The sequence below is a fragment of the Hemiscyllium ocellatum genome, chromosome 4, assembly GCF_020745735.1.
Source record: "Hemiscyllium ocellatum isolate sHemOce1 chromosome 4, sHemOce1.pat.X.cur, whole genome shotgun sequence".
NCBI lineage: Eukaryota > Metazoa > Chordata > Chondrichthyes > Orectolobiformes > Hemiscylliidae > Hemiscyllium > Hemiscyllium ocellatum.
In genome coordinates, this window is record NC_083404.1 from 17,967,794 (window position 1) to 17,986,549 (window position 18,756).

At 40.6% G+C, this 18,756-nt stretch overlaps 1 protein-coding gene across 4 annotated transcripts in view; it reads right to left on the bottom strand.

Moving 5' to 3' along the window:
* pag1 (phosphoprotein membrane anchor with glycosphingolipid microdomains 1) overlaps positions 1–18,756 on the bottom strand; it is a 154,500-nt gene that overhangs the window by 23,976 nt on the left and 111,768 nt on the right. For all 4 annotated transcript variants that reach the window (XM_060824161.1, XM_060824159.1, XM_060824158.1 and 1 more), the window contains 4 exons: positions 17,296–17,507; positions 14,209–14,260; positions 7,986–8,079; positions 6,884–7,410 (listed from right to left, as the gene is read on the bottom strand). In XM_060824161.1, the coding sequence (XP_060680144.1) occupies positions 6,884–7,410; positions 7,986–8,079; positions 14,209–14,260; positions 17,296–17,444 (822 nt within the window). In that variant the 5' untranslated portion in view covers positions 17,445–17,507. The remainder of the gene's footprint in view (positions 1–6,883; positions 7,411–7,985; positions 8,080–14,208; positions 14,261–17,295; positions 17,508–18,756) is intronic.

Sequence of the window (18,756 nt, forward strand, 5' to 3'; positions counted from 1 at the left end):
TTCAACCTCCTCGTGGGAGCACGAGGCAGCGCCGTTAAGTCATCGATGTAGCGGAGGAAAAGGTGGGGGGTGGTGCCAGTGTAGTTGCGGAAGATGGACTGTTCCACATATCCTACGAAGAGGCAGGCATAGCTGGGGCCCATGCGGGTGCCCATGGCAACTCCTTTAGTTTGGAGGAAGTGGGAGGATTGAAAAGAGAAGTTATTCAGGGTGAGGACCAGTTCAGTCAGTCGAAGGAGGGTGTCAGTGGAAGGGTACTGGTTGGTGCGGCGGGAACCCCCCAGCCCCTCACCAATCTGACAACTCATTTTGAACCAGCTGGCAGTTTAACCCCACATTTATACTGCGTACTTACCTTTTCACTGGAGCTGTCAAAGTGCCTCGCTGTTCTGTCAGATACTAAAATCGCTGAACATAGCATAGAAACATAGACACAGGAACACAGAAAATGGGAATAGGAGGCGGCCATTCAGCCCTTCAAATCTCTCTGCCATTGGCTGATCATCCTACTCAGTACCCTGTTCTTGCTTTTGGCCCATTACATTTGATCTGTTTAATACCAATAACTGTATCCATCTTCTTCATGAATACCTTTAAAGTTTTGGCATCATTGCTTTCTGTTGTAGCGAATTCCATAAGCTCGCCACTCTTCAAGTGAAGAAATTTCTCCTCATCTCAGTCCTAAATGGCCTAGACTATGATCTCTAGTTCAGGATTCCTGGTCATCAGGAACATCTTTCCTACACTGGTCACGAGCTGCCACTCAGAAAATTATCCATTTATTCCGACTCTTGGTTTCCTGTCTGCCAAACACTTCTGTATCCGCACACTAACCCAATTCCATGCCCATTAACTTTACATGTTAATGTCTTATATGGGGGCTTATCAAATACCTACTGAAAGACCAAGTAAACTACATCGACTGGCTCGGAGTTGATAAAACGTGGAGCTGGAAAAAGCACAGCAGGTCAAGCAGCATCAGAAGAGTAGGAGAGTCAACGTTTCAGGCAGGAGCTTTCATGGAGTCCTGATGAAGGGTCCTGATAACACCCCTGTTCCTCTGATTCTGCCTGACCTGCTGTGCTTTATCCAGCTCCATACTTTATCGACTCTGACTTTCCAGTATCAACAATCCTCACTATCTCCAAGTTACATCTATGGGCTCCACCTTGTCAATTCTACTAGTTATTTCCTTGAGAAATAACAACAGATTTATCAAGGATGATTTCTCTTCCATAAATCTACATTGACTCTGTCCAATCCTGTCACTGTTTTCAAAGTGCTCTGCTATTAAATCTTCTATAAGGAGCTCAGCATTTTCTCTACCACCGAGGTCAGGTGAACTGGTCTATAATTCCTTGTTTTCTCTCCTGTTTTAATTTTGAGGTTACATTAGCTACCCTCAATCCATAGAAGCTGCTCCAGAGTCGTAGAATCTTGATGGGTTGACCACTATTTCTAGGGCCACTTCCCTATGTACTCTGTGGTGTGGAGATTTGTTAGCTTTTAATCCCAAATTCCTCAAGATAATTTTCCTACTAATACAGGTAGGCAACCCTTTATCTGAAATCCCAAAATCCGAAAAGCTCCAAAGTCCGAAGGTTTTTTTGTGAATTTTTTTTCTCATTAACAAGGTTGTTTGGCATGCAAACAGTTAACCCAAGTCCACACCCACTTGATAAGTGTCACCCAGATGCGACGTGTGGGGGCTTGACCCAGCACTGGCAGGCCTCAATTTTGGTTTAGAGACTGTTTTACTCACAGTAAGTCTATTCTTCGGAAAGATTTTTGAAAATTTCATCATCAAACTGCCACTTATTCTGAAATTCAAAAAAAATTCTGAATTCCCAAAAAACTAGCTGGACCGGATCAATTCGGATAAAGGATTGTACATCTGTACTAACTTCCTCCAGTTCTTCTCTCTCACTACACCTATGTTCTCCATCAGTTTTGGGAAATGGTTTATTACATCCTTTATGGAGACTAAACCAAAATATGTATTTCTGTCACCTCTTTGTTCCCCAAATTAGCTTTCCCAGATTTTCCCCTCTTAACCAATCCCTTTGTCCTCCTTTGCTGAGATCTAAACTGCTCCCAATCCTCTGGTCAGCTGCTTTCTTTGGCCAATCTATGTGCCATTTACTTGGATCGAAAACTATCCCTAATTCCACTTGTTAGCAGTGATCAGACCATTTTTCCCATTTCATTTTTATGCCAGACAGGAATGAATACTTGTTGCAGTTCCTCCTTACACTCTTTAAATGTTTGCCATTGTCTATTCATCTTCATTCCTTTAAGTAACCCTTGTGCCTTATACCATCACTGTTTCCTCTATTTAGATTCAGGACTCTAATCCCGACCACAACATCACTTTCCATCTTAATGAAGAATTCTATTATATTATGGTCACTCTTCCCTGAGGGGCCCCACACAGTTAGGTTGTCAATTATTCCTTCATTACAGAATACCCAGTCAAGGATGGCCTATCCTCTAATTGGTCCCTCGACATATTGATCCAAATAAAATATCTCTTGCAAACTTCAGGAATTCCTGATATGACTTGCCCAACCGTACGCAGACTAAAGTCACCCGTAGTTGTATCGTTAACTTCTCGTTTAAAGCCTTCCCCAGCATTACTGTAGCAGTTTGGGGGTCTGTTTAAACCTCCATGATCATTTTCTGCCCCTTCAAAGCTTTACCCCTTTATCGGAGCTAATATACCTTCCCCACTATAGTGTTAATAATTGACAGCAAACTGACTGCCACAACAGGAAGCGGGTTTTTCACACACATTCTCTGCACTGCTGGACTCAAGGACACATGGAAGAGTTCATGAAAGGAGGCATCTGTCCAGGAAGCTCCAGCACAGAATATACCTAAAGATGTGGGTAATTGTTTAATCCAATTATCTGGAACAAACAAAAGCTTGAACTGCCAAATATGAGCTCAAAGAAAACTGCACAAGCAATATATTGAAGATCAATTTTCATTTCTGAAATCCATTGAGAGGATCCCTGTTCTCAGTTTTCTTTTACTGAAGTTGCATTTCATATTTGCACTAAATGTTTGTTGAATGTTATGTTAGGAATTTCCCTTCAAATATCACTCATTGTGCATGGCAGGTAGCTAGGTGAATGTTGCAGAGCTAATTTCAGTTATAATGTTGGATAGCTCGATGCTGTGGTCTCCCTGGTAACATGTTGCAGAGTCCAACACACAGGCCTTGAATTTTCTGCTTGGCTGATCAACAGAAAACCCTGAAAATATTATTTTCTCAATCAAAACACGCTGGAATCCAGCCATTCTAATTAGGACGTATCCAAAAACAAAATAGATGTTTCTTTGCCTGATTTTCTAATGTGATCAGGAAAAAGCCAAAACCAAACCAATGGGGTTACAATTGAAGAGAAAATATTGTCTTCTGATAAGGCAGAGGAGCAGCTTCTTAGTCTCTAGCATAGCAATAGCCTCCAACCGTTCCCGTCTCACAAGTGACCAACACACAGGATAATGCAGTAAGGTGAAGGTTTTACATTTCTTATATGAGGTAGTGCAGTTCCTTCTTGATGAAACTAAAGGAAGGAGGAACCAGCTTAACCCCTTCCAACTATATAGCCCCCATCTGAGCTATGGACCAGAACAAACCCCCTCAGAACATATCAAGGTGATAGCTTAGACACTAACTTTTATCTTATTCAAGGCTAATGTCAGGCGCTGTGTTCCAGATGTGATTTGACTGGTCAAACTACTAGGCTTTAAGCTAAACACATTTTTTTTCTTACATCCCAGTTAAAATACAAACAACAATAAGAATTGGCATAACTTTAACTCTATCAGAATACTTAACAAAATAAAATATTATTTAACTACTACTCATCAATGGGCGGCACGGTGGCACAGTGGTTAGCACTGCTGCCTCACAGTGCCTGAGACCCGGGTTCAATTCCAGACTCAGGCGACTGACTGTGTGGAGTTTGCACGTTCTCCCCGTGTCTGCGTGGGTTTCCTCCGGGTGCTCCGGTTTCCTCCCACAGTCCAAAGATGTGCGGGTCAGGTGAATTGGCCATGCTAAATTGCCCGTAGTGTTAGGTAAGGGGTAAATGTAGGGGTATGGGTGGGTTGCGCTTCGGCGGGTCGGTGGGTCAGGCCCCCCGAAGGGCCTGTTTCCACACTGTAAGTCTAATCTAATCTAATTGTTCCAATATAACAGCATCCCATAAACACACCTTTGGCAAAGGTAAATTTAGCAAAACAGATTTCTCTCACTTGCTGCCTCCTCCAGACCAAGAGAAGGAATACTAACAGAATGAATTGAGCAACAAAGAGAGAATGCTCTCTTATCTTCAGAGAGATCTAGCAGCCTCAACTCCAAAAACACCAACTTCAACAACTGAAAGCAAAAATAAAACACTGAGGCTATGGGAGCCTGACCTCACCAACTGATAATTCTTTTGTCTTGTTTTTTTTATATAAAAAAAAAGTATTTTACTCTGCTTTTCATGGAGCAGACAACTTGTCACCAGATCGACATGACCTGTCTTCGAGGGGTCCAGGACAGAACAACTCCCTCTTAAAGGCACATATTGTCAATCTGTAATGTACAGACAAACAGGGTGCAATAAATTTGTTTTCATACATGTGAATAGAGTGGTGGAAGATGGAGCAAGAAGTTCAATGATCTGATCAGGTCATGATTTGGAGATGCCAGTGTTGGAGTAAAAAGTGAAGTCTGCAGATGCTGGAGATCAGAGCTGAAAATGTGTTGCTGGTTAAAGCACAGCAGGTCAGGCAGCATCCAAGGAACAGGAAATTCGACGTTTCGGGCCAGAGCCCTTCATCAGGTATCAGTTTCCTGATGAAGGGCTCTGGCCCGAAACATCGTATTTCCTGTTCCTTGGATGCTGCCTGACCTGCTGTGCTTTAACCAGCAACACATTTTCAGCAGATGCCAGTGTTGGACTGGGGTGTCCAAAGTTAAAAATCACAACACCAGGTTATAGGCCAACAGGTTTACTTGGAAGCACTAGCTTTCAGAGCGCCGCTCCTTCATCAGGTGATTGTCCACAACTACCTGATGAAGGAGCGACGGTCCGAAAGCTAGTGCTTCCAATTAAACCTATCAGACTATAACCTGGTGTTGAGAGATTTTTAACTCTGATCAGATCATGCGTTCGCGTTCTTCCCTGCACACTGTGAGCATCACAATAGAATGGCGAATGCGAGGACTGCAGATGCTGGAGATTAGAGTCAAGAATGTAGTGCTGGAAAAGCACAGCAGGTCAGGTAGCATCCAAGGAGCAGGAGAATCGACATTTCAGGCAAAAGCCCTTCATCAGGAGCTTCCTGATTAGTCTATTCAATGATTTTTCACATGATAAGCTGCAAAAGATACAAACAGTAGCCCTTCAGGAGCATATAATACTAATTTCTCCCTTATTTTTCAGTTTGAAAAGTAAGAAAGCATGCAAAATTGGAATTATGTCCCATGGAATGATATTTTGCTGCTACTGGTGTTTGGGGAAGGATGAGGACATTGCCTGCTTCAGATAATGAAATGAGGAGAGGATGGGGTAGGGGGCGGGAGGAGGAAATGTCCAAGATTTGGGTTCAGATATGAACCCACCCACATGGCTTAATTCTCAATGCTTCCAGACAGAGGTCAATCCAGTGCCGGCAAAAGTAACCAGTTAGACTCTTAGAGTAATACAGCACGATAAAAGACCCTTCAGTCCAACCAGTCCATGCCGAACATAATCCCAAACTAAACTAGTCCCACCTACCTATTCTTGGGCCATATCCCTGCAATTAATTGAAAGCAACATCAGTTGAGACCTGCCAGTCACTTTATTAGAAACTGCCACTAGCAAAATATCCATCCTTCCATCAGGATGATCATAAACAAGTAAAATAGTGAATTAAAGATTAATTGCTATTTAATACAAAGAGTTCGACTTCTATTGGGTAGGAGCTCGTCAATCAAAAATGTTTACATTTTCATTTGAAAGTGAACTTAAGTTCTTTTAAATTATGTTTCAGAAAATACTTTCCTATGAAAGGCATGGTAGATGTCTTTTTTAATAGTATAGGCATCAATGGGCAAGAAACACAGCAATGGTATAGAGAAAATGAAGTACTTCATTTTCTCCCCGTGAAGAGAATATGAAGAGAAAATAGTGGTTAGCACTGCTGCCTCACAGCGCCAGAGACCCGGATTCACTTCCCGCCTCAGGCGACTGACTGTGTAGAGTTTGCACAATCTCCCCATGTCTGCGTGGGTTTCCTCCGGGTGCTCCGGTTTCCTCCCACAGTCCAAAGATGTGCGGGTCAGGTGAATTGGCCATACTAAATTGCCCGTAGTGTTAGGTAAGGGGTAAATGTAGGGGTATGGGTGGGTTGCGCTTCGGTGGGTCGGTGTGGACTTGTTGGGCCGAAGGGCCTGTTTCCACACTAAGTAATCTAATCTACTTTGAAGATGAAACAGAAAAAAGGTTCACAAACACAACACATTTTTTAAAATATAAAATCATATATAAAAATAAAAATGTCAACAACACTATTGAACAAAGTTGAAGAGATCCCTGTAGTGATTATAACATGGTCAGCCAGGTGGACCACATAGAATATGGGTTCTCTCATTGGATCAGATTAGCAGCCCCAATCAGGGAGCCCTGGCTGACAGATCAACGGGAGTGTTACAGGTTCTGTTGTCTCTGAAAGCTGCCTCTGAGGGGGATGGATCAGTGTCCATGTGTAAATAAAGGGCGACAGGATATCAGCCTCTGTGGAGTTATTTCAACCCCATCTGGTAGATCCTTCTCGACCCAATGAGAGAGATTTAGTATTTCGAAGAACAGATATGAAGGAGTAATATCAAATAGCTCACCTCTGCATTTTTACCATCCACACTCTCATTTTCACTCAGTTCCTTTATTGGAAGCGGTGGTGATTCATCCTCACCAATCACCATCTCTTCCGTTGAAGTGCTCTGCTGATTCATTTTCACCTTGCTTACTGTTGCATATTCTGGAGTAGCACCAGCAAGTTTGGGATTTTGGCACTGTACCACAATATTCAAATCCACGCATTCAGATGGAGAATAAATTTCATTTTCCACGCTGCCAGATTCATCTTTTAGCTCCTTCACAGTTTCATAGAGAGAGTCTTCAACAATTATATCTTGCGAAGAACTGTCCTTTAGCACCTCGTAGGGCTCATATGCTCCATGAGCAGTCTCTCTTTCAGTCACTGTTGTCGATTCATTGTTTGGTATGGAATCATTCCCAGGTATTTGTGGCAGTTCTCTACTCTGGGGACATTTTGAAGTCTTACAGGAGCTTTCTTGTTGGTTTACTAAAATCGGACGCCCTGCATTTTCAGAAGAATGACTATTTGGAATCTCATCTGAAAGAACTGTCAAAATAAAATGATTTATTCATCATTCCATTTTAAAAGATAATGTTGCTATGAGACATGTAGAATTATTTGCATTTGGGTGACAATTGTTCCAAAATCTAACAGTATGAAAGAAATGTGATGCTTTTCAAATAATGTGAACAGAGTAACAGAAAATGGCAATGACCCAACTATTTGACAAATACACAAGTGACATTTTTACAAAAAGAGCATTTATTAGGTCTTATGAACTACTTAAGGAATACAGGTCTTTCTGCTATAACATGCATTTCATTAATGCAAATTTGCTGTAACACAAATGATGAACTGGGGACACTGTTTCTATAGTGTGAATGTTTAAAACGTGTATTGGATATAACGCGATTCTGGCCCAATTAGTTTAAATGGTGCTGTTATTACACGATTTTCATAGGATGGCATGAGAACAGTACTATTGTGTTACAGCAGAACTGACTATAAATACTACCTAATGGAATATTACCAAGCATGATCACTTTATGATTGCTTAAGTCAAATAAAGAGAATATTACTTTAAATGCCACTATGTTCCAAAATGCTAATTGCTCACTTACTGTCTCCATTTGCAAGGCTGTCAGCATGTCCATTTACTGGCACCTCATTCCCAAAATTTGTAACTGAATAGCTGTTGGTCTCTTTCTCTGAAGGCTGTAAAATACATCAGCAAAATTGGAACATGATCTTGATTTTATAAAGAAGTACATTTATGATCTGCATTAAGACATTACTTTAAACAAGCAAAAATAACTGCTTCAAAATTATCTATGTCAAAAATAACTTGACTCTTCCAGTTCCTCTAGTGCTTTTCCTTAGACAATCAATTTCATCTTCATACTATAATTGTAAAAAAATTGAAAGCGATTCCCTCAAAATAAAGCACAAAAGAAAACATCTTGCAACACAAAAACTTAGATAGTCGACTTCCACGTAAACATGTATATTTATGGTCTTGTCTGTTATGTGGTTATTTTAATTGATGCATATGTGGAGCTGTTCATAGGAAATTAATATTTTGTAAGATTAAGTTTCATCAAACAAACCGTTTAACCACAAAAGGAAAACTTTAAAAGAAGAAACTGTCACCATTTTCACAATCATTGAATGTAAACACAAAGGGTGATAAAAGTTAGAAACTCCCTTTTGGAAATAGCAAGGTTGTTAAATTTAAAACGGAGAATAACAGGCTACTGTTAATCAAAGCAATTGAAGAGAGTCGGGCATAAATGTAAAAAGAGAGAGTGTTTTGGGATGCAGATCAGCATGATCACACCAAATAGGATCAAGGAACAATTGCTATGAAAATAAAACCTCTGAAGCAGTGTAGTCACACAATTCAATCCACCGTGGGGCGGCACGGTGGCACAGTGGTTAGCACTGCTGCCTCACAGCGCCAGGGACCTGGGTTCAATTCCCACCTCAGGCGACTGACTGTGTGGAGTTTGCACATTCTCCCCGTGTCTGCGTGGGTTTCCTCCGGGTGCTCCGGTTTCCTCCCACAGTCCAAAGATGTGCGGGTCAGGTGAATTGGCCATGCTAAATTGCCCGTAGTGTTAGGTAAGGGGTAAATGTAGGGGTATGGGTGGGTTTCGCTTCGGCGGGTCGGTGTGGACTTGTTGGGCTGAAGGGCCTGTTTCCATACTGTAAGTAATCTAATCTAATCTATAAATTCACCAGAATATATATACTTGTAATTTTATACAAAGAGTTTAAAATTAAATCTGTGACACAAGACAGAAAAGGGAGAGAGAGAGAGTGAGAGAGAGAATGGAATCATTTACTTCCTCTTTTGTTCCTCATAACTTGCAAGAACACCAAATACCAAACACAGTTCACTTGGTCACCATTTTGGTTGGAAAAATATGGTACCCATACTAAATAATAGAAGAAATTAAGAGGGAGACAAGATTTAAAAAAAAACTTTTAAAAAATTATATGCATTTGCTGGAATTTCAATTTTAGCAGCAACTGAATAGCACATGATATTCATTGCACTTAGTTGAGCTCTCTCACTGTGACTTAACAGTTTTCAGACATTCAAAGCAATGCTGCAAAGTCTGTAGGGAACAGGAGCCTGTGTAAGCAAGGCGAACAGAATGTCTCTCCGACCAGTGGGATGGAAGAGTTCTCATCAAAATACACAGAATCCAAACCTGGAAGTTCACAGAATTCTAAATAATGAGGGGAAAATAAAGATGGGATTGAGAATGAGATTAAAGGCAGAAAATAAAATATTTTAAGAAACCTCCAATTGAAATGTGAAGCTATGGAGACTCCATATTTTGTAAACCAAATGTCCAAGGCCAGAGAGGTTGATTATCAGCAAGTAAAATTTAATCACACCATTGGAAATTCACCTACATTTGTATGGACAAGTCCTAAATATTTTAGTCAGTATCAATCACATAGTATCACTAACTCACCCCATTCAGAGTATTTTGGAATAGAATCACTTGGCATGGTACTGCTAGAGCAAAGCCTTTAGAGCAATGAAACATTTTCAATTTTCGTGCTTAACTGCAGCTATGCAGATGTCAGAGGTTACTATCTAAGGTCCTCCTTAATAATGGTGAGTATATATAGACATCCCATTGAGCTCATGGGAATGTAAAAGCACATACAATGCTACAGGGTTTCAACAGCAGATCCACTATTGCTGTGCTCCCACCTCAGTCAAGACAAGCAGAATTGTGCACTACTCTGATAACAGTTTACTGGAGGACAAAAACTCAAATGTCTTCAAAAGATTTTCATTTACACGTCCAGAAAGCAGCGAGCAGATCAGATGCTCCGACTGGAGGATTATTTCCATAGTGGTGTGCATTTTAGGAATATCTTATGTGGCTGTGTAATAAGATTGGAGTGAAAACGTTGTCCACCTCGGAACAACCAAGTTTTAATGGGCATACCTGAGGTTGCCAATTTTCTGGCACAGTTGGCTGCCAGGCAAAAGACTTTCAGACCCCCTACATCAAATGCTACAATCTCACCAAGATCTTCTCTCCTTGTTGCTTGATGGAAGTGGAAAAGGGTCTGGGAGAAGGAAAGGGATGCTCTGAAAGAAAGTGTTCAAGTTTCTAAAGTTCTCTTCATGACCCAAGAACCAATGTTTCACCTAATCCTTTTGTACTAGATGAGTTTCAAATTCCTCTGACCACCGTGTGTTATTTATGGGCAACTTGCATATTACAATTCGTTGTATTTCTATACTGTTGTAAGCTGCCAGTTCATTCCAGCTTGTGGAGTGTTCTAGATTGCTGCATGGCTCAGAAACTGGTATCTTGGAGGGAATGCTGCTTTCTTCATTCTCGTCCTCCCTCTCCTTCAAGTTCTCATCCACCTCCACACCTCACCTGGTTCCAATCCACCTCTCTCCTCCTCCTCATATATGCCCCATTCTAACTCTCCACTCACTGACTGCATTCTATTTCTCTTCATACATCCCATTCTGTCTTTCCTTACACAGCATAAATTTGGAGTGTTACTTTTCCTTTCTGAAAAAACATTGCACTGTCAGGAGTTAGGAAAGGTGTAAGGAGGGGGGAATTGTACATAGCTTGAAATCCTAAATCTAGATCATAAACTGTAAAAATCGTCCTAAAGAGTGGATGAAAACATATTTACCCAGTTCTCTTAATTGTCATCTATTAACCAAGCCAACTTCAATTAATCTACAGTTCACAGGATGCTATAAATGGCTTGGTCAATGATAAATCATAGAATCCCTTCAGTGTGGAAGCAGGCCATTTCTTCCATCAAGCCCACACCGATTCTACAAAGTGCATGCCAACCACATTCACCTCCTTACCCTAATCCTGTAACCCTACATTTCCCATGGTTAACCCACTTAGCCTGCACATCTCAGACACTGTGGGCAACTTAGCATGAGTTGAGTATGGTGCTGGAAAAGCACAGCTGAAAATGTGTTGCTGGTCAAAGCACAGCAGGCCAGGCAGCATCTCAGGAATAGAGAATTCGACGTTTCGAGCATAAGCCCTTCACAGCAGATTAATTCTCCTGCTCGTCAGATGCTGCCTGACCTGCTGTGCTTTTCCAGCACCACACTCTTGACTCTAATCTCTAGCAATCCACCTAACCTTGGACTGTGGGAGGAAACCAGAGCACCCAGAGGAAATCCATGCAGACATGGGGAGAATGTGCAAACTTCACTCCAACTGTACGCCCCATAGGTCCCATTACATTCAGCTGCATGGCCTCTCTCCTCACAAGCTGACTGAGTACTATGGCACTAACCCCGAGTGCTGCCCAGGTTGACTGACATAGAACATTACACCACAGTACAGGCCTTTCGGCCCTCAATGTTGTACCAACCTGTGAAACCAATCTGAAGCCCATCTAACCTACACTACTCTCCTTATCTATATGCCTATCCAATGGCCATTTAAATGCCCTTAAATTTGGCAAGTCTACCACTGTTGCAGGCAGTGCATTCGATGCTCCTACTATTCTGAGTAAAGAAACTACCTGTGACATCTGTTCTTTATCTATCAACCCTCAATTTAAAGCTATGTCCCCTTGTGCTAGCCATCACCATTCGAGGAAAAAAGCTCTCACGGTCCAACCTATCCAACCCTCTGATTATTGAACACGTCTCAAGACAACCCTTGACTGATGAATTTGGTGTGTTCTTTCCTTTGAAAACCAGGTCCTTTGAGGCTCCAAGGTGTTGACTGTCTTCTTGCCATTTTTTCTGTGCACTTTCCAATAACAGTCATAGCTCCACTCATGTGATCTTGCTCTGCCATCCACAGATTTGCTCCATCATCCACAGATTTGTTTCACCCCACACTTTCTCCTGCTCCAATCACACATGCACCTCTTGTATGCAACTCTTCCACTCCTTGAGTTTTTTCTTTCCACTGCTTGCTAGAGCTCCAATTACAGATTCCCTCTTTGTTGTGATCACTGTTCTGCCAACCAAGTCTATGCCTTTTCCCAATGTCACTCCAGCTATTTGCACTTGTAGCCATCTCCACCCACACAAAGTTAATTGTGTCAATTTATCACACTTGGGTGCGCACTATGAAGAGCACTGCTTAGAATATCTCACAGCACATGACAGCCAAAGAAGTATACTTTTGAAGTATAGTCACCTTTGCAAAGTAGAAAATGTTAGGGCCAAATTATACACAGCAAGTTCGCACGAACACCAATGCGTCAATGACCAGATAATCTGTTTTTTTCATGTTGATTGGGTGATAAATATTAATTAAGGCACCATGGAGACCTGCCCTGGTCTTTTCCAAAATAGTGTCCAGGAGACCTTTACATTCAAATAAGCATACAGAAAAGGCTTTGGTTCTCAGTTTAATATCTTATAGGATATGTGTCACCTCTAACAATTCAACTATTCCTTTCTACCACACTAAAGCATCAGCTGAGATTTTTGTTCAAGTTTCTGGAGCAGGCCTAGACCCACAACCGTTGGTTTACAAGTGTTATAATGTTACAGCAGAAAGGAGAGGAAGGAAGGAAAGGTAGACAGGCAAGAAAGGGGTAGGAGAGAAATGATTTGCCAGGATGCTGCCTGGAATGGTTTGAGGTGGAAGGAGAGTGTGACACGCTTGGACCTTTTTCACTACAGCATAGGAGATAGAGGGTGAGATTTATAAAATCACGAGGATTACAGATAAGATGAATGGCAGGTGTTTGTTTCCCTAGAGTGGGGTTTTGAAGACTAAAGGGATATTTTTAAAGGTAAGAAGAGAAAGATTTTAAAAAGACATTGAGGGGCATTTTTTTTTTACACAGAGTGGTTCGTGTGTGGAATGAACTTCCAGAAGAAGTGGTGAATGCAGGTACAGTTACAATGTTTAAAAGACATTTAGGTAAGCAGATGAATAAGAAATGTTTGGAGAGATATGGGCCAAGAGAGGGGATGGGACTGGTCTAGTATGGGATTATGATCAGCGTGAGCTAATTGGACCAAAAGGTTTGTTTCCATGCAGTATAGCTCTATAAGGAGGAAAGACGGGGCACAAAAGGACACCGACAGAAAGAGCAATTTCAAGTATTCTTGCAATACAAAACTGGCATGGTATTAAGCAGTTTCTGTTATCAACCCCTCATCGAAATGAATCCTCAGTCAGTCCTTTCACTACTTAAAAAGTTGGATATCATTTCTACACAAGATAATGCTCAACTATTTTTGGGTATACAAAATTCTGAAAGGATATAGACACTGACTTTGATTTTCTTATAAAACAGCGCAGAGGCAAACGGTGGTATTAATGAAAAGGGGGTCATCTGCATTGCTCCATGAAACAATGAAACCATGAGAAATGAAAATGCTCTATTCTGATTAAAATAGCTTAAAATCTAAAATCTGATTGAAGATTTGTAGCTCGGGTATCCGTTGTTGTGGTTCTGCTCGCCGAGCTGGAAGTTTTTGCTGCAAACGTTTCGTTCCCTGGCTAGGGAACATCATCAGTGCTGTTGGAGCCTCGTGGGAAGCGCTGCTTTGGTGTCTCCAAATCGCTGATCTCCAAGCGCTGATCATCAAAGCAGCGCTTCACACGAGGCTCAAACAGCACTGATGATGTTCCCTAGCCAGGGAACGAAACGTTTGCAGCAAAAACTTCCAGCTCGGCGAGCAGAACCACAACATAGCTAAAATCACCTAGAAAAATGCAAGTTAACATTTACAAGTGAAAGGATGTCAGAGTGGTATACTTATTTTTATTTGTTTTAAAGACACCATATTGTTATACAGTACATTGCTGGATTTTGATACAGAGCTACTAATTGTATGACACATACCACACTCATTAGATTTTCATTGTCTCCATTCTGTTCGGCAATGTTCAGGTGTCTGGTAATGGGAAAGGCATATCATTAGATCGGTTATAAATGTGTGCTTCATGCATTTGAACAAGACAAAACTTGTATTTTTAAAAATAAAACAGCAGTCATCCTTCACTCCTCATTGACCTGTGATGTTTACAAGTGTTGCACATTAAATTGAAATTTACTTGTTTGAATGTTACATTAGAAAACACAACGTACAACTTGAATGCATTAGCTATATTAATGATCCTAAACCAATCAGAAACAAAACTTTATGGTCTTGAAAACACAAGTCCACAGAATAGAAAAGCAGCTGTCAATATTGCTCCAAAAATCATCCTCAGGTATTGTCTCTTGCAGCAAACTTTGTAATCACTCGGAGTCATGAGGCCATCATACCTTGAGTTGTATTTTGATACCTATTAGTAGAGGTTTTCTTATCTAAATTTCCTGATATAAATTGTGAGCAGAGGTAAAAATAGTATTTTAAAGGTTGAGATATACTCTATAATCCAGCTTGGTGCCTGAACTGATTTGCCAATTCAGTTTCGGGACAAAAAATATTAAGTTGCAACTTGTCACATGAATGACAGTGATAAGAAACCATGAAAGGGTGATATTGTATTTCTGATTCTGTTCTAAGAGTACTTCCTGATTGTTACACAGCAGTATTACTGCAATTCATGAATATGTTCACAACCTGAAGCACTCTAGTTTCACTTGAATAGCTACAAGGTATTGCAAAGCTGAGGAGTTGATTGATGTCACATTATTTACCCTCCATCATTAGAAACACATGAACAAATATAGGTGAATCATCTGCTAATGCTTGTATGTAATAGTTAGTTGCAATAAATGTCTATTGGATTCTTCAATAAAAAAAATGGACCTGCATATTATGGTAATGTTATGAGAGATAACATATGCATTGATGCATCAGGTATTACACCATGCTAGAGGCAAACTCTTATCACATCATGTTACTGAATATATTGCCTAGTGTTAATCCATGTAGGCTACTACATCCATAGGATTTCAATTTCTTTTCAGGTAAGGTTCCATATAACGCCAATAAGTTGCACTCAAAATAGGAGAAGACATCCCTTTCTTGTTGAGTGTTATAATTGCTGCCTGTAATTTAGCAAAAATCTTAAAATTTGGATCACGTGCTCATTCTGCAATGAATATTCTTAGGAAATCATTAAAAATCAAGATGTTTTGGCTTTCTTTCTATCAAAACATGTTGACTAATATCTGGAACAGCTCTATTTCTTAAGTTTCATAGTCCTTTGTACATTTTTTGGAAAGGCAAGGACTAATTAGGGATAGTCGACATGTCTTTGTGTGTGGGAAATCATGTCTCACAAACTTGATTGAGTTTTTTGAAGAAGTAACAAAGAGGACTGATGAAGACAGAACGGTGGACGTGATCTATATGGACTTCAGTAAAGCATTCAACAAGGTTCCCCATGTTAGCAAGGTTAGCAAGGTTAGATCTCATGGAATACTGGGAGAACTAGCCATTTGCATACAGATCTGGCTCAAAGGTAGAAGACAGAGGGTGGGAGTGGAGGGTTGTTTTTCAGACTGGAGACCTGTGACCAGTGGAGTGCCACAAGGATCAGTGCTGGGTCCGCTACTTTTCATCATTTATATAAATTATTTAGATGTGAGCATAAGCTTGCAGATGACACCAAAATCGGAGATGTAGTTGACAGCGAAGTAGGTTACCTCAGATTACAACAGTATCTTGATCAGAGCATGGATAGGATAAATAGACAGTCTTTTCCCTGGGGTGGGGGAGTCCAGAACAAGAGGGCATTGGTTTAGGGTGAGAGGGGAAAGATAAAGAGGAGACCTAAGGGGCAACCTTTTCACACAAAAGGTGGTATGTGTATGGAATGAACTGCCAAAGGAAGTAGTGGAGGCTGGTACAATTTCAACATTTAAAAAGGCATCTGGATGAGTATATGAATAGGAAGGGTTTGGAGGGATATGGGCCGGGTGCTGGCAGGTGGGACTAGATTGGGTTGGGATATCTGGTTGGCACGGACGAGTTGGACCAAAGGGTCTGTTTCCATGCTGTACATCTCTATGACTCTAATTAGTGAAGCACATTCTGCAAACATCATCCCCCATTGCAGTCACATAGTTGCATATCAGCCCCTGGAGAAACTATTTTGTACCGTAATAGAGGGAGGGAATACAATAGCAAAACATTCCTTTGGGAAAAAGCTCAATGTATAACCTAATTAAAAAACATAGGCATATGACAACATTTTATTCAGTAACTATTTGATGATCAGGCCATAATGCAATTTTGACTTTACGCTGTGCCCCTTCTTGCACATTGACGATGCAGCACCACTCCAAAAGCACTATTGCCCTCTGGTGCCTGGTATAGATGCAAGAGGAGTAACTGGCAGAATTTCTGGCCCACTACCTCAATTCACTATGATCTAAATTCTACAATAGGTGTTTAATTGGGGAAGACACCAAGAGTAATGCATTACAGCATCAGACCCAGAAATGCACTGTAACCTCAGCATGGCAGAAATCCAGACTGAGAAATCCAAAAGGTAGTTTTAAAAATTCTGAAGGAACAAAAAGATAAACTCCACTTCAGAATTTCAATATTTTAAATCTTGAAACGCCACTAAGCATTATCCCTATCATTCATTTGAAGATAAGTTCATCTTTATTTTGATCCATTGCCAAGTTACCATGTTACACAAACCTACTTTGCTCATTCATCTTGATACTCATACTGCCTCATTACAATGCCTGTCATATTCCCCTCTTCAAAAAACAAAATCTGCTTCTGTTCCATGAAAACTCATCGGATTAGAGACTGTTGGATATCCAGAGACACACACATTTTAATTACATTGGAAAAAAATTGAAAAATTTCTTTTGAACAACAAAAGAATTCCATGTCAGTTACTATAATTGGTGTGGGATCATTTGAAATATAATAGTTTGACAGTCACTGTTATCACTTTGTGACATAACAGAGTACGATACCCACAAGCCATTTTCCCTGTGAAGTGTCATTCTTACCTGTCACAGTTACTGCATAGAAAAACTACAATGGTCAGGAGCAAAACAGCACAGACCATGGCAAGCAGAACCCAGAGAATGACTGGGTGTTGTCCACTTTCAAATACCCCTGGCACACGACCAACAATATCAACAGAATTTGGAGCCATTAGGGAAAAGGAAACAAATTTCTGTTGTCCAACCACATCAGGGTAGAAAGAGTTCTGTAGTACCTGTAATACAAAACACAAAATAATCCTGATTAACTGCATTATTGACAGGTGGCTAGTAAAAGAGTAACCTTTTCTTACATACACAATGAAGAATCTTCAGTGCTTAAATTGTTACAACACAATTAGGAGGGGTGGACTAATTACTTTCCTTCAATCGCTCCCTCACACTCAAAGTTTGAATTTTGAAGATGACATTGCCAATCATACAGCATATACCTCAGTATCAGAAACAAATCAGCCAGTAATCAATCTGGCAAACCTAGCCAAACAAAGCATCCTGTCACAAAGATTATTCACAGATTATTTAAACTGTGCAAATATTTACAATGATTTTTATTGAAGAATTATATACGCACTCAGAACCTCAAAGGGAATTTTGGGCAACTAACACTCAGATTCAGGAAAAAGAATTATTCACAGATTATCCAAATGTTTGTCTGCAGCCAAAGTAATTTTGCATACAAGTTCTGGACTGTCTTCCTGGATCAGGTATGGTCAATTGAATTTGCTTTTCTAGTTGTCCACTTGTGGTGACGAGTACTTCTGATGAGTTTTGCACTCTCAAGTTTTGATGAGAGGGGTTTCAAAGAAAGACCGAGGGAAAGGGCTATTGCACCAGGAGCTTTATTACATTCTCAAACTGGATAAGTCGTCTCCATCAGCCTGAATTTCTGGAGTTAGAAAGGGAACCCATCAGTCATGGTTCTTGCTGCTCACTACCATGTATTGAAAAGGATCTGAAGGGGTTAATTCTCAAACGTGTACCACAAACACTACCCACTGCAACTATGTCATGAGAATGTTGTTAGAAGAACGAGGGAGCTTGTAGGGGGTCATACCTGGGGGGTGGTATTCTTTGAATTGTCAGTTGTATTTATGTAACTGTAAATAGTTGCAATGATGCAATTAAGTTCATATCAGCCACTCAACCAGGCTCTTCCAGTTAGACTAGAAAGATGCACATCCTAATCCATGCCAGATCATTTCATGCTTGAAGGAACCCACTCAATAGATATTGTTTATGCTGAGAAGGGAAAGATTTAAAAGCGACCTGAGCAGTAACGTTTTCACACAGAGGGTGGTGCATGTATGGAACAAGCTGCCAGAAGAAGTGGTGGAGGCTGGTACAATTATAATATTTAAAAGCATCTGAATAGGTATATGAATAGGAAGGTTTTAGAGGGATGTGGGCCAAATGCTGGCAAATGGAACTAGGTCAAATATCTGGTCGGCACGCACAAGGTCTGTT